Genomic DNA, 27,349 nt, shown 5'->3' on the forward strand with positions numbered 1-27,349 from the left:
CAGCGCCACCTCCGGTGAAACACTCGCTTGGGTGTGGCTGGTCTGTGCTCTCGCTCTCCAGGTTAGCCCGGGCACTCGCCGCTCTCGGCCGGCCGGGCAGGTGACGGCGCCCTGGGCTGTGTGCCAGCCTCCGTCTTCCACGCTCACGTTGCCGAGTGTGGTGTCCTGCCTGAAGAGGGGTAGATGCGTGGAGGGCTAAACTCCGTGTTACCATTTTCCCAGTGTCATTTCTGGACTCTCCTGTGTTTGGTTTTGTGGTTTATTTGACTTTCCTTCTGCATCAGTTTCCTGCTGCCCTTCAGCTCAGGGATGCGTTTTCCCTGGCGGGTTTTTTACTCCGTCAGTGGCCGTCAGGGCGCTGTGCCCACCTGCATTGCCCATTTGCGTCCATGGAGTTTCCCTCTCTGCCCTCCTGTCCACCGTCCCCCCACATGGGCCTGGCAGCCTGAGTTTGCTTTTCAGTTAAGTAAAACTTTACTCTGGTTTTGAGAACGTTTTAAATACTTCTGGAGCCTGGCAAAGGAGGCTAGTTTGGAAACAAGGAGTCTTTCGGGCAGGAACTGAATGGTGGGTTATATGAGAAAGGATGTGAATTGTTTGGGTGTTGTTCTTTATAGCCAGAAAGAGGATGGTCTTGTTATTTCAGACCCTGCTCCCCCTTCCAACCCCACAAAAACCCCTTGATGCATCCATTGCCCTCTGGCTCTGTTTTGTCCAGTGAAGAGTTTTTCCTCGTTTCCCCGCATGAAAAAATTATGCGCTTTCTTCCTCTCCCATCGGGAAAGAGGATTTGTTTGCAAGGACTACATAGATCAGTTGCTTTAAATTTTGGATTTTTGTTTGTTGTTGTTTTTTGGTTTGGTTTTTTTTTTTATATCTGCTAAGGTTTAGACAGTGACACTGTGTCTTTCTTTTCTATAAGAATTTTCTTTTTTTACAAACAAGAGAATCATATAGCATGGTTTTTAAGCCAGGAAAAAATATCCACTTAATAAACCCCAAATAGTATAAATATAATGCTGAAGAAAATATTTGGAAGTTCTTGAAAACTCACTTATTTAATAATATAAACATTTTTAAAATGCTAATTCTCGGTTGGTACAGTTTTCAAAAATAGAAACGAAGAGATTTTTTTTTTTAATTAAGAAAAGGAAAATGTCCCTTCGGCTTAGTCTGACATTGGCCCCTGTAACAGACAGAGGTAGTAATTTCCTTAGCCTTGACTTAGCGTGGCTTAGCGTGACTTAGTATGGCTTAGCATGGCTTAGCATGACAGTGTGATTTAGCATGGCTTAGCATGACTTAGTATGGCTTAGCGTGACTTAGTATGGCTTAGCGTGACTTAGTGTGGCTGGCACTGCAGTGTGGTGAGAGCAGATGGCTTGTGGAGGGACTTCCCATCGGCACTCATAGGAACCTTCACAGGAGAAGGTCCTTTTAAAGGAGACAGCCCTGAGCGTGCAGGTAGGGTGGACCCTGGCGGCCCCTGCCTTCAGTTACTGGGTCCCTAGGAGACAGCATTTTACAAAGCATCCGATGAAATGAAGTGTCTAAATTAGCACTGTGTGCGTTTGGAATAGACTGTAGGGCAATTTGTTAGCCTCTTCCTGGGTGGCAGAAACAAGCCTGGCCAAGATGGGCTTCTGTCGTGAGCTCCAGAGCTCTGTGCCCAGCCCCTGGCAGGAGAGCGGGACCCCTCCCTCATGGGCCACGGTCATGGGTGTTGTTCTTTACAGCCAGAAAGAGAATGGTCTTGTTATTTCATACCCAGCTCTCTCTTTCAACCCTACAAAAAATCCCTAGTGGATTGATTCATCCATTGCAGAATGTTTGTCATGCTAGTCACTGTCATAGGTGCTTGGGCTCCAGCGGAAACGAGTCAGGGTCCTCGCTCTTTACACTGAGATGTGTTCATGCAGTTAACAGAAACCCTGATCCCTCCCTCCTCCTCTCCTCTCTCTCTCCCCCCCTCTCTTTTTGATAGGCCACCCCCAGGGAATCTGCTGGATCAGGAAGGATGTACACTGAGCTTTACCCCACTCAGCACTCATCAGCACCATGGTTGTTGGATGTGTGGCCTAAAACTGACACGCTTAGCTTTTCTGAGCCCGTTATTTCTGGAACTAGCTCTCTGGAAAAGGGCCCTGGTTTCTGGATAGTCAACTGAATAGGGAGGCTTCCTACGGGCTGTAGCTGTGCGGCGGGCGTGCCCAGCGCAGCCCCCAGGGCCCGTGCCGCCTGGCGCAGGGCAGGCTGGGTACGGGGAGGTTCGCAGAGGCAGCCTCGTCACCTTGGTGCACTAACTGCAGTCCAGTGACTTCCTGCCTTGACCCTGGTAAATGGTTCACTGTGGAGCCTGGCAGAGGGGGCTAGTGGGAAACTTGCAGTCTTTCGGACAGGACATCAATGGTGGCTTGTATGAGAAACAATATGAGTACTAATAGCTGTCACTTACTGAGTCTCCACTCTGTGGGGCTCTATGCTGCTCGTGACATTTTCTCATTCAGTCTGAGTGGTGGGCTCGGTTGCCATCTGCATTTTTCAGGAAAGGTAACATTGACTTGACTGTTAACTAACTTGCCTGAAGACACCTGACTGGAACTGAGGAGGGCAGAATTCGAACGTGAGGTGGCAGTGGAGGTGGACAGAGTGGCTGCGTTCGGCAGGTGTTCAGGTGGCCGAGGACCGTCTTCTGTGGCCTGGGAGGCTGTCAGCAGTCAGCGTCCCTTCCTTCGCCCCGAAGCGATAGCTCAGCTGTCTGGGAGCTAAGGAGCCGGACCAGCACAGTCATCCAGCTGGTTCTGGGCAGCGGAAGGAAGTGAGCTCTGGACGGAGACGTTTCCTTACTCGGTAGAAGTCAGCAACCGTCTCTGCACTTGGGTCCAGTTCTGTGCCAGGCGCTCTGCTGGGTCCCGATGAGACGATGGGCGAAGACGGGGTGACTCTGCAGCCTCGGTTCTCAGTCAGGGGGAGGGGACAGTCACTTCAGCAAATGATAGTGGTATGCTCGCTGCTCTGCCTCCGCTGACAGGCATGGTCTTTCCAAGCACGCGAGATGGTCTTTCGAAGCACGCGAGATGGTCTTTCCAAGCACGCGAGATGGTCTTTCCAAGCACGCGAGAGTGCCTGCTGCGAGGCCAGGCAGGCCATGGGAGGAAGCAGGAGGGAGAGCCAGGAGGGGCAGAGACCGTCAGTTACCCGGTGGTGAACGGCTGCCACCGGGCACAGCATGTCCACAGAGGACACAAGCTAACATTCTGGTTTCGGGCTGTGCCTCCGATTAGCGGGTGTTGGTATTGAGAAAGAATGTAAAGTATCAGAGTGATATCATCAGAAAGGAAGAATGTCCTTAAGGAGGAGGGGCCCTGGCTGTAGATGCCCATGGGCAAGCAGGCAGGACGTGGTAAGGGGTGAGGCGGCGTTTTCCTGTGGTTTGTTGACAACCAGCAGCCAGGCTAGGGGAGGCCTTCCGGCACCTGGTCAGGTGTTAAACTAACCATGACAAGAGCTGACTGAGTAAAAGGGTGCCCCAGTGGTAGCTGGGATTTAGACGAATGCCGGCACCTTAGCTTTCAAGAATATACGCTGTGACGTCCACTTGCTAGTCGGACATGGTTTTGTCTTAGTCAGATCTCAGAAGGCATCTAGCTCGAGTTGTCTGGATTGTCCGTACACATCACGGAGGTCTCAGCGAAGGAGGTCTTCTTCGTGGAAACCTTCCTCGTCCCCAGTCTGAAGGGTCCTCTTATACCTGTACTTTGTCCTCCTGTACTCATCACGCACGACTTTTAGGTACTTGTCGGGGTCTGTCTCCCCCTGGGACATGAGCTCTGTGAGGGTAGACGCCATCCTGCTGTTGTTTCATCCGAGCCTCTGATGTCAGGCCTGGCACCTGGTTCGGGGTTCTGTCATTTGAATTCATCATTTTCCCCCTGTTGAGAGGTTTCCGTTTCTACTCAGCTAACTTTTAGTCTTTCAAGGACAGGAATTGCATCTTTTCCCTTTTTTTAATGTTCTCTCATTCTGACCGCAGTCCCCGAGAGCCAGCGTAGCACCGGGGCAAGCTGCGGGTGGACGTGTGGAACGTCACTGCGACTGAGCTCCCAGGGTGACCGCTTGCTCCGAGCTCACGCAGAGAACGCAGGGCTCACAGCAGCACGGGGGTTTCCGGTTCAGAAAGCACTTCTGCGTATGTTTTTCTTGTCTGACTCTCGGAGTGACCTGGTAAGCCAGGACAGGAAGTGGTCACTGTTTCGTACAAGAGAGCATGACTTCTGATTCCAACAGCTGCATGTGTGCGTGTTTTCTGAGAAGTTGGCTTTTCTCTGAGAAGATGGCTTTTGCCCTCTTCCCTTTTTCCCTAAAGGGTAAGTTTTGATTTTTCAAATCAGAAATATGCAACTCTCTTCATTTGGAATATGTTGTTAATACAAGCGTTTGGGACTGTATACTCATGTAATGAAGGGTACAAAAATAGTAAATTCATTTACATAAACCTTCCCTAGACTTACAGATAAAATATATAAATTATGTTTTTATATGGAGTTTCTGAATCTTGTTATGTAAAAGGTAACTCCTTCTTTATAACGTAAATAGTAATTATCTAAATTAGTTCTTTTTTCCAGGGTTTGAATTTTTCATGTTAGAGACTTACTTGGGGCATATAATTCCGTGATACAGCTAGTAATCCAATATACTTTTATAACATGTAGGAAATTTGTTTTATACTTTCTAAAGTTCCCTTACTAGAAAGTTGATTCCAAGGGCTTGTAACTAGAAAAATATGACACATTTTTCAAAAGCAGCTTCATTCTCTCAACTGTCAGTTTTTCTGTTCACAAACTGTGTTAAAGCTGCCATTTTATAACAGCTTTCTAATAGGAAAAAAGACAAATAAATATGTACCATCATAGAAAAATTTTGGTTGAAACTTTATTTCATTCAATATAGAGATTAAGACAAAACAAGGAATATCCCCCAATAAATAAACTTGGAAATTACAGATCTGGATTAGATTCTTTCCTGGAAAAAACATTGAAGCCAGAATCATTGAGAATCAGCTAGAAGGAGGTGCGCCCAGGTCCTGCGTGTCTGCCTGTCCCTGTGCAGCCGGGGGACACGAGCCAGGAAGGGAGGTGGGCTTCCGCATCGCACAGCGGGTGTGGAGCCCGGACTGCATCCTCGCTCCCTGCCTTCCCTTTCTGCATCTATAACATTAGTAATAGTTCATGAGTACCGAAAGCTCACCGTGTGCCAGGCACTGCTATAATGTTAGACGCATTGTCTCATCGAGCCCCCACAACGATCTTCTGAGGTGTAGGTAGAGTTGTCTCCTATTTCCGCATAGGGAACAACAGACACGCAGAGCTTTTATCTTTAAGATGAGTAGAAATACTTCTTTTTAAGCGAACTTCTATCATCTAACTTTACATCAGCTTGCTTAGATTATGATATTCAACAACTTTTAAAAATGTGGTCATATCCATAATGGATGTCTCTCTTAGTGGGTTCCTGCTGGCAGAGTTAAAATAGAACATCACCGACAGAAAAGTAGGCAGTTGTTATCAGCAGGTCTAGAAAAGGAAATAAAACAGCAATTAAATAAAATGCTCAACTTTATTCATGATAAGAGAAGTGCAGAATTGAATAGATTATAAAGTATCTCTGAACAGATACATTAGAAACCACTTGCTTCCGCTAGGAACTCAGCGACAGAAGGGATGTTCAGTTTAACCTTCTGGAATTGTAATCAGTTACATAAGCTCAGGTGTAATGTGGATTCCACATATTTAAATAAAAAAGCAAATGTAGAAATAAAAACTAGCTTGTTCACTCTAGCAGGAAACTGCACCTGAATGTGTGGAGTATTCAGGAGTTAAAAGACCTTCATGGCCGTTTACAAACCAGCCAATTATCATCGTCATCTCTTTCGTATACCCCATGACAGGTGACAGGACACTTTCACATGGGTCAGCTGATCCTGCAGCAGTCGCATGAGGAAACGGAGACTCAATATTTATAATTATTAATGATAAATTATTAATTATTATCACACTGATTTGATCAGTGCACACTGCAATATGTTTATTCACATACCTTTTTTTCCTATGAGGTTCTGAACTTGTGGCACAAACAAGCTGTCATTTAGGCTTCTATTCCCCTTTGGCTGCCGTTAGATGAGCGCAGCTCAGAAAGAAGTCAGGGCAGTGGTGTCGCCTTCTCCTTTCATCGTCTTGGGGACATCCGGAAAGGGGTGTGTCTGATAGAAAATGGAAAGCAAGGTTTCAGGAGGATCTTGTAAGTGGTGGCATCACGAAAGCGTGCAGAGGAGAAATTAGCTTTCCAATTTCAATTTCTATGGACGGAGGTAAATTCCATAGCCCGTATAACCTTGTCCTCAAGACGTGAAATCTGACGCCGTGACACATTCCATGGGAATTCGCTTTGAACATTCTCCCTCTCCCGGAGCCTTCTCACATGCTTGGTACTCACAGTTCAAGCGGAACATGACATGGATATTTTTGAGGACTGACTGAATAGTCAGAAATAAACTTTGCCAAAGTAGAATCTTGGCACTTGTTTGAACAAACCTGAAGCCTATAGGAAGTGTCCCAGAGGCAACAATAGCTTAACAACCTACTCTGTTGTCAAAGGTTGTAAGTCCTTCAGTGTAGACACCTCCGTGATTGAAGTGAAGTCTCATGCTAATTAAAGGACCTGTATTTTCCTTAACTAATGAAGAAGAAAGCAGTCATTCTCTGAAAGAAAACCTCCCACAATCTATGGAATTGAGACATGGTTTTCTTTTTATTAAACAGGATTCCATATGGAACTTGAGGATTTTATAGTAAAGCTTAGATAAATATTTCATGTAACATCTTAAGATGCAATCATTTTTAGTAATTTTTGTGCTCTAATTTCTGTTTGTTTTCAGATTTGAAAAAGCAAACATTTTCTATGCTGATTTGTATCTGGAAGCTGCCAATTGAGCTCAATTTCTTCATAAGGCTTATCTTTATAAATGAATAAAAAGGATAATAAGGAACAGCTCTACATGTTTTTATGTCCATCTCTGTAGACAGAAGCAATGTTAGAAGGTTTTTTGGTTTCTGAGGTGTAAACCATGGTCTTTGTAAGGGCCCTGACACCCTAAGTGTAAGCTGCCCTTGGATCCGGACACCGCCTGCCCCTCCTGCTGCCTCAGTGGACTGTCTGGAAGCTCCTCTCGGGTCCCTACGGGAGTAGGCAGAGCCCGTTCCTCTCAGCCCTGCCAGACTCGGGCCTCTCCATGCTGTTTCTAAGGCCTTTCGTTAGCATTGTCGTCTGATTGTGTTCGCTTTTCTCAGAGACATGTCTTCATTTGAGACGCACCTTGTGAAAAGAACTATTTCACAGCTCGTTCTGTATACAGTCTTGCTTATACTTTGACTTATCAGAGTTCCTTTTGACACCTACCCTGTGTGTGCCACATACTCTGCTAGGCACTCCGGATGCAGCAGTGGGCATGGCTTTCCTTGCCAGCGAGCGGCTTATGTCTTAGTGGGGCAGAGAGATGGTGGAGCCACAGGGTTCTCTGCGAGGGAAAGACTGGCTCGCATTTCTTGTCGTGTTCCTCAGAAACCTTTCCAGCAACCTGGTGAAAGGTGAACGGAAAGGAAGAAAGTGGAGGGTGGGGCGGAGAAGGGGAGGTGAGCTGGACCCCGCCCTGTGGGAAGCGAGGACGGGAGCCCGGGCCGGCATGTCGGCGTGGAAACGGACACCAGGCGATGCCTTCCGGGAGCAGAGGCGGCGGGGTGTGCAGGCGGGTGGCCCGCACACAGGAGGTCGGGGAGTGAGGGGCGACGCGGGGTGTGGGGTGCCTGGCGTGAGCACTGGGGGCATGGTGGTGCCACGGATGGAGAGGGGGCACCGCGGGCAGAGCGGGCTTGCGAGAGGACGTCCTGTCCCGCTCTGGGGTACCAGAGGACACGTCGGCCACACCCGCTGTTCACAGTCCACCAGCAGCGGCAGCGAGAACCAGGAGCTCCCAGTCTGGTGCTTTCAGGAGTCAGGGTGCACAGTAGTTGCAGGAGATCAAAGGGGAGAGAGACGGTTATGTGCGGTGCGGGACAGAGCGCTGTCGGCCTGGGCTTGAAAGAGGCGGGCTGCTTGGGTGACATGCGTCCCGTCGATGAGAAAGCGAGCAGAGCCCACAGAGGCCGCGGGAACCACGTCTGTCCTGGCGGGGGAGGGTGTAGTGGGAGGGGCCTAGCTCTTGTTTCTGTAGGGACCTCATCTCTGCCTTTCCTCCCTCTTCTCCTTTCCCTCGCTCAAGTCCACGAGCACTGGGTTCCCGGGAATGCTGACGAGAGCTCAGAGCGAGGGCCGGGGCCGCCCCGCGAGGTTCTCCAGACTCCACCGCACGACTGGAGGTGTGTCCCGCCGTTTCTCCAGGACCGCCACAGCACTGGCCTTCTCCCTGCCCCGCTTCTGCACAGTGCCATGTCCGTTTGTGTCCCCCGCATTTATATGTTTCCGTTTATTTCCTACTTAGGTTTTATGGCAGGCACACAAAGAAACCCTCAGATGTCTCAGTATGGACCTCAGCAGACTGGACCGTCCATGTCGCCTCACCCTTCTCCCGGTGGCCAGATGCACCCTGGCATCAGTAGCTTTCAGCAGAGCAACTCAAGTGGGACTTACGGTCCACAGATGAGCCAGTATGGACCACAAGGTAAAGAAAGACAAAATTTTTCCAAATGCACTGCAGAGGGTTATGGAAATTTTACTTAATTTTCTGAGATCCGATTATTATAAACATCTTTGAAGACCTCGGTGTTTGGTACCAGGCAGACCTGTGGGGTCCGTGCAGCCCCCAGCCCCTTAGTTGCCCACAGTGATGGGAAGAATGCTTTTAGCGACTCTTCAGTAAGCATTCACGCATCAGATGCTGCGGTAAGTGCGTGTCATACGTGGATTAATAAAGGTGTAAATCCTTATTTCTGTTAACATGTTTCTGAACGCTGTTGAGAAAAAAACAAGCCTTGTCCTCAAGTTCCTTATGCACAACCTGCATTTCATTGTATTGAATTCTGATTTTCTCCCTCTTTCCCTGAGTGAAATGGTCTGTGCACGGCGTGCTCACTGTCAGAGGGTGTCACCCCGTTACATCGCCTTCCAGGGGCTCTGACCTTCCCGTCGTTACTGTCTGACTCGTAGAAGACCGGGCAGAGCCTGCAGTGGACACGTCTTTCAAAGAGGAAAACTAGGGGAAAGTAGAAAACAATAGAATCATGCCCAAAACATACTGTTTACATTCTGCCTTCCCGGAAGTCGTTGTATGTTTGTCCTGCGCCCGTAGGGTCCCTTTATCAAGGTTCTAAACCTGATATATGTATTTATATTTTTTCCTAAGTCATTCTTGGCAGCAAGGCATTTGAATTTAGCACCTTTTTTTTATAGTTTGTTTATTTAAATTAGACATTAATGGATAATTTAGAGAGAATGAGATAATCTGGCACAATTCCCAGAGTTTCCTCACTTGTGAAAATACCAGGAATATTCCGAGTGACTGTGAATTCCCACTAGGGAACCTATAGTAAGATGTGTTTACACCTCCCCGGCAGAGTCAGGTTTGCCGTGGAAAAGCCTTAGTGCTTCCTGCAGGCCACTGTGTCAGGTGGGTCAGCACACCACCCTCGCCGAGGCCCATGGGGCCCCTCCCGCCACTGAGCACGTGCCCACAGCCCCCAGGGTCCACGAGCAGACCCAGGCACCCTCGGCTTCTTCCCTGCTGCTCCTCGGGAATGCTTTCCTGGCTGGTTGATACTCCTTTGCCTGTGTAGTGTCATTTTCTTGCCTTACACTGTTATGTTACATGCTAGCCATTGCTGTTGTTAGGGAACTGTATTAGAACCCCCAAACATAACACTTTGTTCATGGCCCCTTCCTGCCTCTCTCTGTGCAGGTAGTCGAAGTGGGTCCAGGGTAGGGGGTTTACTTGACTTCCTTTCTACCATGTCCTAAGTAGTTTTGATGTTATTAATCCCAGCAAGCCCTGATAATTTAAGTCCCAGTGACAGGCCGGGGCCCCTCGGCCGTGAGAGGCTGCCGCCCTCGCCCTCCCTCGGCACAGGGGCCGTCTGCACACAGGCACTCTTTGGCTGTCGTGGAAAGAAGAGCACTGTAGTGAACAGAGAACAGAGTATAAATCGTGAGAGACACAGAAAATGTGGACTTTTGCTCAGAATATAACTGGAGACGAGGTCAGAGGCCCGTTCTCAGAACTGAGGTAGCTAGCTGAAGGTTGAGGGCTTGACCCTCATGGAATTCTCACAGCTGGTCTCTCCACTCTTACGTGGCTCCCGCTTGCCACCTCCTAATGGGGGAAGGAGGACTGGTGAGGATTGATTTAAGAGCGCGGCATCTGGGAGGGCGGCTCGTCCACACGGCTGCATCCTTGCGCAGTGGCTTCTCTGGGAAAAGTGATTCTCTGGGAATCACTTTTCTTGGAGTAAGTGAGATGGTGTTACCTTGAAAGTTGCTTCTAATTCTAATGTTCAGTGAGTCTAAATGTTGCTTCAATTCTGGGGCCTTGGATACAAACACAGCCAATGGATCTGCCACATAAAATGTTGGGTATAGAGTTAAGGAAGTGTTTGTTTTGAGGTTTTTCTAAGGCACACATACTGCATTTCGATTGTTATTAGAAACAACTTAAAACATGGATGATAATGTCCATACTCGGCACTTTCTAACTTTGAAAGCAAGTGTCTGGTGTCTGTCTCTGCATTTCACCTTTTCTCAGGGGACAGCTCTCTCCACGCTGAGGCATGTGCCCGCCTGGGTCCACCACCGGTTCCAGGTGCCATGTTATTCAGATCAGGGCGGCACTCCGCAAGGCAGAATTGCTCAGCTCGCCTCCTGTTGTCCTGCTCAGCAAGCTGACTGACAAGAAGTTACCCTGTAACATGCTTCATTCAATTCAATAATGTCCTTACCTTTGCGATTCTCTCTTTGCTCAGACTTTTAAATGGGGCCCCAAATGAAGTATTTTTCCCTTGCCTCTTACTACGTTAATTCTTAATAAGATATCCAGCTTGCATCTTTGTGATATATGTTTTAAATTTGCCAAAGGACGCTTTTTAAAGGACGCTTGTGCAGTGAGTGACCCACGAGGTCATCAGTCTCATCGTCTGTTTCTGTTACTAAGTACATGACTTTTCTCTGGTTCGGTTTCTTTTTTAAGAAATGGGTTAGGTGGGAATACTTTATAGTCTTTTCTGCTAATCTTTATTGTCAGGGGCAGCTTCTCCAAAACTGTTCTTCGTGATAACCAACATTTATCAAGTGCTACTATGTCCTGGATCCTGTTCTAAGTGTGTTTTGTATAGTAACTCCTTTGATCCTCTCATACAGTGATTAGTGCACTTGGCAGATGAAGAAATTGAGGCATGCAACTTCACCAGAGTGCACTGTGGTCATGCCAGCAATCAAATTCAGGTGGACTCGCCCATCTTCTTAATTAACGGGAAGCCCAGACATTATCCTCATTTTGCAAATGGGCAGGTTTGAGTCATTTGCCCACAATCCCACAGTTAATAAGTGGCAGAGCCAGGGTTCAAAGCAAGGAAGACCGTCAGAGGCCACTCCTGTGATCACTGATGGGTCACTTCCCATGCCTTAGATGTGTCCTCACTGGTTCATTCGATCAGAGAGCCACTAGGGAAACAAAGAACTAACTTCTTGCCTTTGAGGAGCAAGGAGCATCATTTTGGAAACATATCAACAATACTAGATATTAAGAAAAAATATTCCTATGAAGTTAAGAAGGGGAAATTTTTAGAAATGTATGTTAATACTGTGAAACCTGAATTATTAAATATACAAATGGGATGAAGCCAATCTAAATGGGTAAAAATGTTTAATTGCAGTATATTTTATGAAATAGTACTTTTCTACCTTAAGCAAACCCATTTAATAACTACTCTTAGAACATGTTTGTAAGTAAAGAGGGCCATAGGGGCTGGATTTCATAAATAAATAAAAGAATTATGTAATTGACAGGTTAATTATTAACAAATGAATTTGTATGGGAAACGGCCAAAATCAATTTCACAAAGACTCTTTGTTTTGTACACGCTGGCACAGTGTCTGTCACACCGACTGGCCACAAACATTTTTTGCATATTTGTCACTTATTATAAAAAATGAAGGTTGAACCTTAGTTTTGTGCTAAGAAGTACTGCCTTGGGCAACTAATAATAAATCTGAGCCTGCATTCCCCCAAGTTGTTGCTCACTGTGTGACAGTGTCTGGGCCACCCCCTACAGCTGCAGATGCAGCCCTGGTTTTGTGCCTTAGTTTGTATAATATGTATCTTAGGAAGCAGAGAACTTGTAAGTAGGTGAGTCTGATGATGAGCCTTTTATTTCTAAATTACATGATAAAAGATGTTTCTGACAGGTTAAAGATTTTTTTTCTCTCAAAAAAATTAGGTGCCATCTGAAATCTTCCCTCTTCCTTCATTAAAATATGTTTCGCATAAACTCAGCAAAGGCAAACTTGAAGTGAATACCTAGCTGAAATGAATGCAGTTCCAAAATAGTGAATTTCACATCAATCATCTTACAACTGTTTCAGTCCAAGAGGAACAACGTATAAGTGTCACTAGTTGGCAACTCATCAGCTATTAGAGAGTACCTTACAGGCCCACGACAACCTTGGTGTCACCATGACCCAGGATTTCAGTCTCCGCTCTCTTGAGTCCGTAACCCATCGTATTACTGAATTAAGCTCAGTTCAGCCTCACCCTGTAGCAGCGAGGTGTGCCTGCCCGGGAACTTGGGCGCCCGACAGCCCTGCGCATGCGCAGTTTGTTCCCAGGGGCTGGCGCGGCCGCTCCTCCGCAGCTCACGCTCTTCCTTCACATGGTTGTAATGCACCTGCTGTATTTACAGCTTTCTGTTACCTTAACCTCATGTTATGGTTAAATCTCCAGTGCTAAGCAAAGTATTGATCCCATATTCTATATTGTTCTGTTGTTAAAGGAATGTTCTGAATATCTTACTATGAGAAAAAACTAATTGAAGTCGGTCATTTTATAGCAAAAGTTAGTTCATGTTAATGCTCCTATGCAGCCTTCACGTTACAAGATTTAAGCATTAATTTTTCTCAACAAATATTAATGATTTTATCAAAACCAGAGAATTAGGAAAGAAATGAAAGTTTCAAGTACAAATCTACTTGAAATTAAAAGGGAAAAGTAAAAATATAAAGTAACTTGAATGTCGACTAGTGTGAAGCTAATTATTGTCAATAATTAAGCTGGTATTGTTAATTAAAGTCAGCAGCGCTCAAGAGTGCCCACGCTTACCCCTGCCCCGCGTGACTGAGCGCAGCGTGGCAACGTCATCCTGAGTGTCTGTAACTACTCCTGCCTTCCTCGAGTCGGGCCTGGCGGCAACAGAGAGACGCAGGTGTGGTCAGGGAGCCTTCCTCCACATTCACCAGGGGCTCAGCTCTGCTGCCTTGGTTTCAAATGTTTGTTTGAAGAGAAATGACAGGGAATCACACCTTACTAACTGTCTGGGTGGCACCAAATGTCCTTTTGGAAGAAGCCCTTGCCCTTGGCCATCAAGTGAAGCAGGTCAGAGCTCTCCCTCCAGGGGGCGCCATTCCCACATAGTCTGTGGCCCAGCACTGGGCACAGCCTCTCTGAGCCCAGGGAGGACACAGGTGCTCACACAGCACGTGACAGTGTTGACTCTTAGACTCCTTCATTTTGAGTTAAAATAATACCTTTCTACATTTGTTACGTTCATACTTTTTCTCATACATACCCTGAGAAATAAATTGGAATATCTGCATTGTGAGTGTAAAATTTGGCATATGACACAACACATAATAAAAAGATAATTTCAACAATAAAAGTTATTAATACTGGAACAGTTTGCGTCTGTTCCATGACATTCTGTCTATTCATATGTCCAACAATAATGACTGTTGGTATCATTTTTTCCCCACAGCAATCACACAGGATAGATAATCTTGTGTTTTACCCTTTTTACAGACGAGGAAACTGACCTTTGGAGTGAAAAGTAGCTCTCTGAAGGTCACATGTGCAGCAGGAGGTCATAGCCCTGCCCCTTGGGGGCCTGTGCTCTCTGCTCCACTCATTGCCCCGAAGCCAGGGCCTGGCATCTGGCTGAGCACACACGTCCCCTGGCCTGAGCACGCACGTCCCCTGGCCTGAGCACGCCTGTCCCCTGGCCTGTGCGCAGTTGGACGTGGGGATGGCTGGTTCTGCTGAGATCTGCCCCTGCGGCATGAGTTGCCGACACACACACAGCCCGCTGCCCAGAGCGGCCCCTCAGCCCTGCGCAGTGGTGGCCTGACACTGTGTTGTCCCCCAGCTACACTTCTCCTCGGTGCTCAGCCCGTGTGACGGTGTCGAGGTCGCCAGCTGACGCCCCGCAGAATGTAAGCTCCTTGCCTTTGTGCACCACTGAGTCCCCAGCCATTAGCACAGAGCGGGCACAGAAGAGGCCCTGAAGCGGCGATTCCTAAACGAGTGAAGACGGTGTCCCAGGGACCCCGTCCGCCTCCTCACCCTGCCCCTGCGCTTGCTGGGGACTGGGTTGACTAAATGTTTGAGAGTTATCTTTAGGAAGTAAAACTAAGGATCATTTTGTCTTCTACTTCTGTATTTCCACAGAGAGTAGGATTTAGTGCCCTTACTGGGGGCAAGTCAGCTTTCATTCTGAACCTGCATCTGTGGTCTTTGCTCTGCGACCAGTTTCTCTGCTGATGCAATGCCCAAGGGTGCCACGCCGTGCGCTCGACCTGGGCACAAAGGCAGAGGTGGGAGACGGTTTCCGATGTATGACCTTTGTCTTGACACAGAGAGGATCTTCCTTAAAAATGCTCAAAATCATTCATCGTTAGGGAAATGAAAATTAAAGCCACAATAATTGTTCCTTACGCACCTTGTGGAATGCCTGATACTTTTCTAATTGGCAATATCAAGGACGTAGAGCAACTAGAACTCTCCGGGAGTTTCTTTTTTTTTTTTTTTTTTTTAGAAACCTGAATGGTTTGTGTGTTTTTTTTAAGCAAAGCACTTTTTTTTATTTATTCATTTTAGAGGAGAAGGGGTGGGGAGGAGCAGGAAGCATCAACTCCCATATATGCCTTGACCAGGCAAGCCCAGGGTTTTGAACTGGCAACCTCAGCATTCCAGGTTGATTCTTGATCCACTGCACCACCACAGGTCAGGCCACCAGGAGTTTCTTATAAAGTTAAACACACACTTACCGTACAATCCAGCACTCTCATTGGTAGGGCATTTTCAAGAGAAACGAAACTTATATCTACACAGAGACCTACGTGCAAATGTTAGCAGCTTTATTCATAATTGCCAAACACTGGAAGCAATCCAAGTGTCCACAGAAGGGGATCCTAGCAGCAACAAAAGGGAACAAACTACCGATATGCAACAATATGGATACTTCTAAGTGAAAGAAGCCATTACAAAAGGCTACAAACGTACAGCTCTATTTATGTGGTGTTGTGGAGAAGGCAGAACTGTGGGAGCAGAAATCAGATCAGTGGTTACCAGCGATGCGAATGAAGTTGAATTCACCACAGAATGGCAGCTTTCTGTCATAGTAGAAATAGCCCATGTCTTGATTATGCTGGTGTTATCTGGTTACTTGTATGTAAATACTAACTCTAATAAACCTGACTTAAAGTAATATTATGTCGTAGAGGGCTGTAAAAAGTGGGAAACATCTTTGGCTACGCAACAAGATAAATGAATAGTTAGCTCTAATTCACAAATATATTTATCATGATGTGTAAGCTAATTATCCGTTTATTCCTTCCCACCCGGGGCAAAGTGTCTATTGTATGATTTGTGTACCATTTTTTACTGCCCGAGCCTCAGGGAGTAATACAGAACCTTTCGTGTTCGTAAGTAATTGCCGAATGATTGAGACTGAGAAGCAGGATTGCCTATGTTAGTAGAAACATTTAATATGTGAGTTCAATAAAGCAGCAAGCTTGGAATATTGATTATAACTAGTGAACTTAAATATTTGAGAGTCAGGTGTAGACTTACTTGTGACCCTCCTAAAATAATGGTTGGTGACCTGAAGAAAGTCTAGCTCCCACTTCCGCCATCAGTGCTGGACTCTGACTCCTGGTGGGCTGAAATCTGAACTCGCTCGGTGACCGGTTTTCCGAAGCTGGTGTGCCAAGATGAACCCACTTGAAAACTGTGGGCTCTTGGACTTGGCTGCCAGACCCGTCCAGCTGAGGTGGGCCGGCCCAGCATCTGCTGCCTTCATTGTGCTTAGTGCTGGCTCCATCTGTTTTCTGTCAGACCGAGTGCCAACGAATTGCTAATCTATTAGAGGAACATGGAAATAAGATTGCGCTTCTCGGTCCTGGCTCTGCCTCTCGTGTTTTCCTTGGCTTACATATCTGGGTTTTGTTTATTTGGGGGAGCAAGATCTGCTATCAAATCGGCAAAGAGTGGGGGACATGAATCATCTCTCACTCTTTCCCACACATTCTAAGAGATCACGGGGGGAAATCGTATGAATGTTTGATAGCAGGATTGTTGATGGTAGTACTTACTATCACTTCCCAGGTAACTGCGCTTGGCACTGGACTAGTCGGTTTCTGCCTGTTCCCCGGTGCTGTCGTGGCTTTACAGGTGGCCAGACTGCTGTGTAAGAAGGTTCACTATCTTCTCCAAGGTTATGGTGCTAGGAAGTGTCAGAAGCAACATCCAGGCCCGGATTCTAGAGCGTGTGTTGTAGTCGTTGCTGCTGGCTAGGCCGTTTAGAGCCTTTAGAAAAACCACTTTTGTCGGGGCATGTGAGTTGAACGAGGAAAGCCTTTAGAGTTCCAAGGGGAAGACAAGGGAACTTGGCGTTTCCTCCTCCAAGGAGGGACCTCTGGAATTAGAACATACTCCCTTGACATGTGCTTTTGACATGTGAACTGACGTGTGCCGATTCATAGATAACCCAACCGAGGAAGACTAGATTGGGAGCCCTGTGTTCAGAGGGCCTTCCTGTCGGTGTGCGCGTGTGCATGTGGGTGTGCACGGTGGGTGTGCTCTAATGCCCAGTGCCTGCCCTGGGATGGAGTCCAGCTGCTGAGTTGTGCAAGGTCTAGAAACACAGCTCTTCTCTGTTGAGCACAAAACATGGATGGGCAGGCCGGGAGCAAGCCCCGGGGTGGCTGGGCATCGCAGTCTTTCTTCCTGTGTTCACTGAAATACAGCCCCTGCCTGTCAGTTAAACCCAGGTGCGAGCAGCCAGAATGGCACCGTTTCTCAGTCCAGCTGTAGGCAGAGTTCTACCCCGCATCTGAGCAGAATTCAGCAAAATCCGGAACCTCCTTCTCTAGTGCAACTGCATTGTGGGCGTCACCTCGGTCACCATGTCTAAATGCTTGTTTTCTAAAACAAGATGATAGTGGTACTTCATGTCCTCTGAAAGCAGAGGGTGCATATGTTTTCACTGCGTAAAGTTTCTTACCAGATGAGTCACCAAGCGAGCGTTGGGGGAGGTAGAACTAGCTACAGAGGAATAGCTGAAATATGTGAATCAATTTCATTTGCATTCAAACTGTGAACGAGTTTATTTATTTTTAATAAAACAAGAGCCAGAAAGGAGCACTCGAGTTCACTGATGTCATCCAGCAATGTGTAGTCTGGGCAGATGAGGTCAGGAGCGGGGAGAAGTCTTCCTTCTGCTCACAGGGGGAGTTCCGACTGCTGGTGCGCTGAGGACTGGGGGGGCATGAGGCAGGACGAAGCCACCTGACCTGGCCCCCGCTCTGTGTCCCTCTCCACCAGCGTGAGCAGAAGGTGCCCTTCCGCCGAGATGGTGTGACGGGAAATCGGACCTTCTGTGTGGTCCCCGCGGGATGGCAGATTCAGAAGCAACTTAAGAACTTTTTATAAAGAGTGTTAAAATTTGTCAATGATACGTTTCTACTTCTTACTTGAAACAGTGTAAGTTTGTTTCCACAAAGGCAGGGTAGAGTTTCCTCATATAAAGGCAGGTACGTCTGAGGAGCTGGCCATCAGAGCCTGACTCGCGTGCACCTTGGGGGCCACAGAGGTCGTTGACGACAGCGGCAGCGCTGTCCTGCGCTTCCTCCTGTTCCCTCTGACTTCCCCTCGCCTCTCTCACAGGGCCAGTGCTTTGCTCTGATCCCTCCCCGCCTTTGTTTAGCCTCCCAGAGGAGGTCAGTGTCAGAAGCTGCTGGCTTCCACAGGTCACTTGCTCTGCAGGCGGAGCACTTGATTAGCTTGTCCCAACATCAGCGGCCACAGATTAGGGCCCACGTTTGTCTGCCACCTGTGTTTGTAAATAAAGCTTTATTGGAACTCGGGCAGTCCTGTGTGTGTATGTATCCCCCTGGCCGCGTCGGAGCGACAGTGGAAGCTTGGTCGTGGCAGAGACCGACGGGCCCGCAAAGCCTGTCCAGCCCTTTACAAGTGTGCTGGCCCGTGGTCTGCGTGGCCCGTGAGCTTCACACCAGCTACAGTGAGCGGTACACTTCACGGCCAAGCAAGTAAAAGTGCACGTGGAGTAGCTAACAGAGCAAGCAGCCAGTCAGTGTGGAAACGTGTATGAGCTCCTTGCACACCTGTGGGGGCTGCAGCTTCCGCTGTGTGGACCTCAGCACGCCCGGGTTCATTATGATTGTGTGGAGACTGCTACTTCCGTGTGTTTTTCCTTAGGCTTGTGAGCAGGCTGCACGGAGCTGCGTGCCTGGGCTCTGATCCGCACGCACAGCCTGCCTGGCTGCACCCCAGGATTCCTGTGCCCCGGGGTCCTCATCTCTAGAACGAAGGCTATAGTGATAGGGATTCTCAGGCTTGATGGAAGGATTACATAGGTTAATGCAGAGAACTTTGAATCTGAGCTTAGCACGCAGTGAACATCAAGTGTAGTTTTATTGCTGCTACTAATCAGACCCCATTTCTGCCGGAAAGCCTGGAGAAGCGCCTCATCCCCAGAGTGAACCCCAAGCCTGGGATCCCGGGGCACAGGCCCTGCGATGTGGCCGCTCCCCTCCTCATCGGTGACTTCGCCTTGAGTGTGTCTGCTCTCCGGGCCGCTGTCCTGGCCTCCTGCATCCGTGCTCGCTCCCCACTCTGCCCTGCTCTCCACCCAACAGTAAAGCCCTACCATGTGTTACATCGCCTCCCCCCGACGACTCTTCCAGTAGTCAACATTAGAGAGGATTGTCTTTGTTTTACAGAGAAGGAAACAATTAGACCCACTCACCTGAGGTCACACAGCCAGTAAGTGCAGAGACTTCCCCAGCTCCAGTGCTCCTAGATCCCAGCACCGGCCCCACCTGGACCCCGGGCCGCGGGCCCCGGGGGGCGCCCAGCAGTGCCCCATTCAAGGCAGCTCACGACCGGCACTGCCACGGAAGACCCGCCCCCCCGCCTGGCAGACTCTCAGCTCTCTCGCTCTCTCAGTGCATTGTCTTGTTCTGCTTTTGTGATTGTTCTCGCCTTACCCTGTGCTCTGCCTCGTGTACACACCTGCACGCATGCACACACACTTAGAATTGTGAGCTGCTTGAGTGCAGGAATCAGATTGTAGTTAACTCTGTTTTCTCTGTGCCTAGAACAGTTAGGTTGTGTGAGGAGATTCTTCTAGAAAGTAGTGAGGACTGATTGAGAAACCCGAGTCCTTGTTCTACCAACACTTGTGTTTTCTACGTGGATTTTATGTCAACATTTATTGGAAAGCAGCATATTTCATTTGTTAATCGCATGGGTTCCAGAGTCAGCTTGCTTGAACTTGAATCCTAAGCTATTAGCTGATGGTTTTTTTCATTTGTAAATGGACTCCTGGTCGTATCTGCATTTCATACGGTTATCAAAGAATTGAAGGAAACCGTTGATGCAAGCACTCACCCCAGGGTCTCGTGCACAGCACAGAACCGTAGTTATTACTGCTGGAGTGGCATCAGGTATGCCTTTAATTTACTTGAATTTCATGTTGTACAGTCAATCAAAATAAAAGGCAAAGAAGAAGAGAGAAAGCAAAACCGTTTAAATAGTCTAGGCCATGACAGCTGCCATTTTCCCCCAAGAGCACGTGTCCTGGTGTGGGCAGGGTGGGTGCAGCGCCCACCTCAGGGCTGGCCGCCCCCAGCGCCACCTCTCACAGTGGTGTCTGCCAGGGCTGGAAACCGCATTCCGTAAGACACGGCACAAGCACAGACCAGCCACTTGATCTGGCGCTCAGGAAGAAGGAGAAGCAAGTGTCCCCACACCGAGGACAGCCTCCAGCGCTAGGCCGATGTCCAGTTTCCGCTGACACCCCCCTGGTCCTTCAGAGGCCACGTCTGACATCTGCACGTTTGGTGTCACATGCCTGCCGTGGTTCTGAACCCTCTGTCATGGCCCTTGAGGGTGGGGGGCGTGCGTCGGAGTGGGACTGGGGCGGGGATTCGGGTGGGTGTGGGGATGGGAGGGTCAGGGAGCTGAAGCAGCGCTCGGTGCTGGCATCCCTCGCCTGTCCGTGGAGTGTGAATGACTGGCCGGGTTTCCCCCCAGGCCGCAGTGTTCTGTGTGGCTCTCTGCCTTTGGAACGTGCAGGGAGAGAGTGTGTGAGGCTGCCGGCCTCCCCAGGGCCGACCGGGGAGGGTCAGTAGGAATAACGACTGATACTCTGTATGATCACGCTGTTGGGCAAAAAGTGTTTCCAGTGAATGTTCTCACCAGTCCAGATAGTAAGTAAAAGGCCTTAATTTGTGTTTACTTTTTGTTTATTTTAGGTAACTACTCCAGACCCCCAACGTATAGTGGGGTGCCCAGTGCAAGCTACAGTGGCCCTGGGCCTGGCGTGGGCATCAATGCCAACAACCAGATGCACGGACCAGGGCCGGGCCAGCCATGTGGTGCTATGCCCCTGGGACGAATGCCATCAGCTGGGATGCAGAACAGACCGTTTCCTGGAAACATGAGCAGCATGACCCCCAGTTCTCCTGGCATGTCTCAGCAGGCAGGGCCTGGCATGGGGCCGCCGATGCCGACTGTGAACCGTAAGGCACAGGAGGCGGCTGCCGCAGTGATGCAGGCCGCTGCAAACTCAGCACAAAGCAGGTATGCCGTCAGGGCGGGGCGGGCGGTCTGTGTGGACGTGTGAGCACGTGCTGAGCCCGGGCGCGCTGTTCCGGGTCACCCGGGAGGGCAGGGACTGTCACTTGGCTTGGCTGTAAAGCTCAGAAAAGTACATGACGGACCAGTTCTCGGAGACATGGATGAAGGCATCTGAGTGGTGGGCAGGGCCGTGGCGGGCGACATTTGAAATGGCTGTGAATAGTCATTGGTTCAGCACCCCGGAGCCCGTGGGCTCCTGGGCATCTGTGGGGTTCCCTGTAAAACAGCAAGGTTTGGGCAGGAAGTCCTACAACCTCTAAATTAGTTAAGATCTCAATCATTGAAAAGAACCTCCCCTTCTATTACCCCACCATAACAATTTTTATGAAATAGAAACATTGTCTACACACATGTGTATTATTGTGTGTGTTTGTCTCGATGTATATGTGTGAGATTTATATACTTCGCAGTCTGTGTTTTATTTTTCTGGGCCTACCTCTCTATCTGTCCAACCAAAATGTAGTTAATAAAGCAAAGATAAGATTTCAGAAAGTTCAGGTTGATCCAGGAAAGCTTTCTCTTGTATGATTTGTTTTTAATACTGATTTTTAATTAGTTCTTAAATACCTGACCCATATAAAAAGAAGATACTAAATTTAAAAATTATGAGGCCACAGTAAATGTTTTCAAAGAAGCGCATGTAAATATGTTTCATGTTAGCATATGTTCAAATTCATTTTAAAACAAAACAAATTGAAAGATATAGATGAAAATGGGTTATCCAAAAAAAAAGAGAAAAGATTCTGATTTTTTTCCAACGGGAAATTAAAGTGTGTGTGTGTGCACGCGCCCCTTTGTTACTTTTCCTCTGAAGCTGCTATTGGGGACCCCTCTAGTCACACTGTTTCCTCCAGATAATAAAAAAGTTCCCCTGAGGTATCAAAGTGACAATCAGTCATTCTCTCTTTTCCCATCTCTCCATCTCTCTCCCACATCTCCATCTCTCTCTCCCACATCTCCATCTCTCTCTCCCACATCTCCACCTCTCTCCCGCATCTCCACCTCTCTCCCCCCCCGCATCTCCACCTCTCTCCCACATCTCCACCTCTCTCCCGCATCTCCACCTCTCTCCCCCCCCACATCTCCACCTCTCTCCCACATCTCCATCTCTCTCTCCCACATCTCCACCTCTCTCCCGCATCTCCACCTCTCTCCCCCCCCGCATCTCCACCTCTCTCCCGCATCTCCACCTCTCTCCCGCATCTCCACCTCTCTCCCGCATCTCCACCTCTCTCCCCCCCCCGCATCTCCACCTCTCTCCCACATCTCCACCTCTCTCCCACATCTCCATCTCTCTCTCCCGCATCTCCACCTCTCTCCCCCCCCCGCATCTCCACCTCTCTCCCGCATCTCCACCTCTCTCCCGCATCTCCACCTCTCTCCCCCCCCGCATCTCCACCTCTCTCCCACATCTCCACCTCTCTCCCGCATCTCCACCTCTCTCCCCCCCCCACATCTCCACCTCTCTCCCACATCTCCATCTCTCTCTCCCACATCTCCACCTCTCTCCCGCATCTCCACCTCTCTCCCCCCCCGCATCTCCACCTCTCTCCCGCATCTCCACCTCTCTCTCCCGCATCTCCACCTCTCTCCCCCCCCGCATCTCCACCTCTCTCTCCCGCATCTCCACCTCTCTCCCACATCTCCACCTCTCTCCCGCATCTCCACCTCTCTCCCGCATCTCCACCTCTCTCCCCCCCCCGCATCTCCACCTCTCTCCCACATTTCCACCTCTCTCCCGCATCTCCACCTCTCTCCCGCATCTCCACCTCTCTCTCCCGCATCTCCACCTCTCTCCCACATCTCCACCTCTCTCCCGCATCTCCACCTCTCTCCCGCATCTCCACCTCTCTCCCCCCCGCATCTCCACCTCTCTCCCACATTTCCACCTCTCTCCCGCATCTCCACCTCTCTCTCCCGCATCTCCACCTCTCTCTCCCGCATCTCCACCTCTCTCCCCCCCGCATCTCCACCTCTCTCCCGCATCTCCACCTCTCTCTCCCGCATCTCCACCTCTCTCCCCCCCCGCATCTCCACCTCTCTCTCCCGCATCTCCACCTCTCTCCCCCCCACATCTCCACCTCTCTCCCGCATCTCCACCTCTCTCCCGCATCTCCACCTCTCTCCCCCCCCGCATCTCCACCTCTCTCCCACATTTCCACCTCTCTCCCGCATCTCCACCTCTCTCTCCCGCATCTCCACCTCTCTCTCCCGCATCTCCACCTCTCTCTCCCGCATCTCCACCTCTCTCCCCCCCACATCTCCACCTCTCTCCCGCATCTCCACCTCTCTCCCGCATCTCCACCTCTCTCTCCCACATCTCCACCTCTCTCCCCCCCCCGCATCTCCACCTCTCTCCCACATCTCCACCTCTCTCTCCCACATCTCCACCTCTCTCCCACATCTCCACCTCTCTCCCACATCTCCACCTCTCTCCCCCCCCGCATCTCCACCTCTCTCCCACATCTCCACCTCTCTCCCACATCTCCACCTCTCTCTCCCACATCTCCACCTCTCTCTCCCACATCTCCACCTCTCTCCCGCATCTCCACCTCTCTCTCGCATCTCCACCTCTCTCTCCCGCATCTCCACCTCTCTCTCCCGCATCTCCACCTCTCTCTCCCGCATCTCCACCTCTCTCCCGCATCTCCACCTCTCTCCCGCATCTCCACCTCTCTCTCCCGCATCTCCACCTCTCTCCCCCCCCCGCATCTCCACCTCTCTCTCTCCCATCTCCACCTCTCCCCCCCCGCATCTCCACCTCTCTCCCCCCCCCGCATCTCCACCTCTCTCTCCCGCATCTCCACCTCTCTCTCCCGCATCTCCACCTCTCTCTCCCGCATCTCCACCTCTCTCCCGCATCTCCACCTCTCTCCCGCATCTCCACCTCTCTCCCGCATCTCCACCTCTCTCCCACATCTCCACCTCTCTCTCCCACATCTCCACCTCTCTCTCCCACATCTCCACCTCTCTCCCGCATCTCCACCTCTCTCTCGCATCTCCACCTCTCTCTCCCGCATCTCCACCTCTCTCTCCCGCATCTCCACCTCTCTCTCCCGCATCTCCACCTCTCTCTCCCGCATCTCCACCTCTCTCCCGCATCTCCACCTCTCTCCCGCATCTCCACCTCTCCCCCCCCGCATCTCCACCTCTCTCCCCCCCCCGCATCTCCACCTCTCTCCCGCATCTCCACCTCTCTCTCCCGCATCTCCACCTCTCTCTCCCGCATCTCCACCTCTCTCCCCCCGCATCTCCACCTCTCTCCCACATCTCCACCTCTCTCCCGCATCTCCACCTCTCTCCTGCATCTCCACCTCTCTCTCCCGCATCTCCACCTCTCTCCCGCATCTCCACCTCTCTCTCCCATCTCCACCTCTCTCTCCCGCATCTCCACCTCTCTCTCCCGCATCTCCACCTCTCTCTCCCGCATCTCCACCTCTCTCTCCCGCATCTCCACCTCTCTCCCGCATCTCCACCTCTCTCCCGCATCTCCACCTCTCTCTCCCGCATCTCCACCTCTCTCCCCCCGCATCTCCACCTCTCTCCCGCATCTCCACCTCTCTCTCCCGCATCTCCACCTCTCTCTCCCGCATCTCCACCTCTCTCCCGCATCTCCACCTCTCTCTCCCGCATCTCCACCTCTCTCTCCCGCATCTCCACCTCTCTCCCGCATCTCCACCTCTCTCTCCCATCTCCACCTCTCTCTCCCGCATCTCCACCTCTCTCTCCCATCTCCACCTCTCTCCCGCATCTCCACCTCTCTCTCCCACATCTCCATCTCTCTCATCCGCATCCCAGGGCATCTTCTGAACCCAGCAGGGCACCGCCACACTGAGCCTTCAGTCCTCGGGGAACGTGTCCATGAACCTCTGTGTGAGGTCTGGCTTGGCTGGTCCGGCTGAAGTTTTCATGTTCTAATTTAGGTTTAAATGAATTGTCTGTTGTTGCACCTCATAAAGCACATATTATTTTCTATTTAAGTGGAAAGTACTTGATTGAATTTGCGTGAATCCTTGGACAGTGGTCTGGGAAGAAGATTACCATAGAGATGTTGATTAAATTCTCGCTATGCTTCCTTTCTGAATCAGTTTTCATATCGTTTTAGGTGAAGTAATGTATCAGGATACATCCATGCATTTTCATTTTCTGTTTGTAATCAAGAGACCATTCCAAAGCCTTGCTTTCATGTGCTGCCCATTGGAGCTCAAACTCGATCATTTTTGGCTTTGACCAAAGTCAGAGCCACCCTTCAGAGCTGTGAACTGAGATTAGATCTGAGACCCTCGCTCTGCTCTCTCCTTGCACTGTCCCCCCAACCCCCATTCTAAGGAATGTACCGTGTTCCACTGCGGGCAGCCACATAGCACAGAGCGTTAGGTCACGCTCTGCGACCCTCTGCACTTATGCGTGGAGGGGACAGGTGGACAGGGTGTCAGGCGTGTCTACAGAACAAATCCAAAGAAGTTGTTCTTCTGTTCTGCTTTAGGCCGCCATACGTTAGGTCGCCTGCTTATCCCAGCCAGTCTGGGGCTGGCGGACGCCCCCTGTTTTCTTCCCAGCACCCCACCTATGGCAACTCTCAGGCTCCCATGATGCACCAGCCTGACCAGTACGGGTAGGTAGCAACAGACCCTGACTCGCTGGGGACCTGGGCATTTTTTAAAACCGTTAATGAACGTGCCATCTGGCTGTGAAAGTAACGCCCAAAACGAGACAGCGAAAGGAGGTCCATCTCAGAGGGGGCTTGTCTTCCTGTTTATTTTTGTTTGTTTCGGGTTTTTGGTTTGTGTAGTTCTGTTTTGTTTTCATTAGTGGCACGGTGGCGGTTTGGTGGCAGCCTGCATGCCGTCCCCCAGATCTGTCCCGCATGGCTTTCGCTCGGCATGGCTTCTCTCCTTCGTGCCTGAGAGGAACAAAAGTTTTGTCTGTGTGAAAGTAACGAAATCACCCGCTCTGGTGTCGTTGCCCCATTGCTGTCGTGTGCTGTCTGGGTACTCGTGTTTTGTTATCCTGACGCTGTTCTTGTCATTCCTGCCACTACAACGACCTGCTCCTACACACACCCCTGAATTCAGAGAGCAGTGACCTCACTCAGCCAGAGACTCACTGCAGGAGACATGCCTTCGGTTACCACGGGGCTGTGCGGGGTCTCGTTACACCATCACCGAACAAGCGTCTGTGTTTCCTTCTCCCGAAGAGCGTTAGGCTATTGAAAGTCACCAGGAAGATACAACCAAATAATCCAACTCAGAATTTCCCTTCTCTACACACGGTGTTGCCATATTATTATCAATTACACAGGAATTACATACAGCAACAAAAAGTGTCTCTCTTCCTTTCTGCTACAAAACCGTATAATAGCAGACTGTCACCATCTTAGGTTAGTGCTCTTAAAGAATATTATCAATGAGTCATTTACTAAGCAGAAGTATTATAATTGATATCATGTTCATAGAGTAACAATATGATTATCCTTTGTAGATTGAATCACATTCAGTAGTTTTTGTAGAAACATACCACATTTGGGGTTCAAACAGGGAACAGTCAACTAGCTTTGCTTAAAGACTGAATTTATGAGACGTGCTTTCACTAGTTACAAATGCATGGTACAGAGACCTTTTTAGTAGTTTTATATTCAGTTACATTTATTTAGACAGCAAGAGCAAATGGTTATTTTGCTGTTGAGAGTTTTAAATCCTATAAACATGGTTCTGAACAAATAGAGAATTCTGACATATAATTCTAAAAGTGCAATAACAAATAGGGAATTAGGTGAACCTAATCATTTTGGGGAAATTGTCTTCTCCTCCTTTTCCTCGTGGCATCATCAAGGTCACTGCGTGGGTCGGTAGGCAGACAGCAGCGGGGAGAGGGAAGCAGCTGCCACCAGCGGTAGGACCTGTCCCTTCCCACCTCGGGAGTCCGATCTAGGCCACAAAGCTGGTTGGGCTGTGCCTCGCCAAGCCGCACTAAGCAGCTGTGTGAAATGAATTTACATGGCATGCATCAGAGTCACGTCTCCTCCACTGGGGCAGAGAATCCACGTTAGCCTACCAGCATGGGCAGACCAATGGGCGGCATCCGGGGCGCTCCCCTGGAATACAGTGCCCCGTTAATTCACGAACGGGGAGGAGGCTGGTCGGGCCCGTGTGGGTCTTA

At 49.6% G+C, this 27,349-nt stretch overlaps 1 protein-coding gene across 4 annotated transcripts in view; it reads left to right on the top strand.

Annotated features, from left to right (window-relative positions):
• The window catches only part of ARID1B (AT-rich interaction domain 1B), a 429,020-nt gene that overhangs the window by 342,012 nt on the left and 59,659 nt on the right, over positions 1 to 27,349 (top strand). For 2 of the 4 annotated variants that reach the window (XM_066248340.1, XM_066248338.1), the window contains exons 7-9: positions 8,534 to 8,713; positions 20,806 to 21,133; positions 25,677 to 25,805. In XM_066248340.1, coding sequence (XP_066104437.1) covers positions 8,534 to 8,713; positions 20,806 to 21,133; positions 25,677 to 25,805 — 637 coding nt within the window. The remainder of the gene's footprint in view (positions 1 to 8,533; positions 8,714 to 20,805; positions 21,134 to 25,676; positions 25,806 to 27,349) is intronic. The other 2 variants (XM_066248342.1, XM_066248339.1) reach the window with 1 other exon arrangement.

Source organism: Saccopteryx bilineata, chromosome 12 (assembly GCF_036850765.1).
Source record: "Saccopteryx bilineata isolate mSacBil1 chromosome 12, mSacBil1_pri_phased_curated, whole genome shotgun sequence".
Lineage (NCBI taxonomy): Eukaryota > Metazoa > Chordata > Mammalia > Chiroptera > Emballonuridae > Saccopteryx > Saccopteryx bilineata.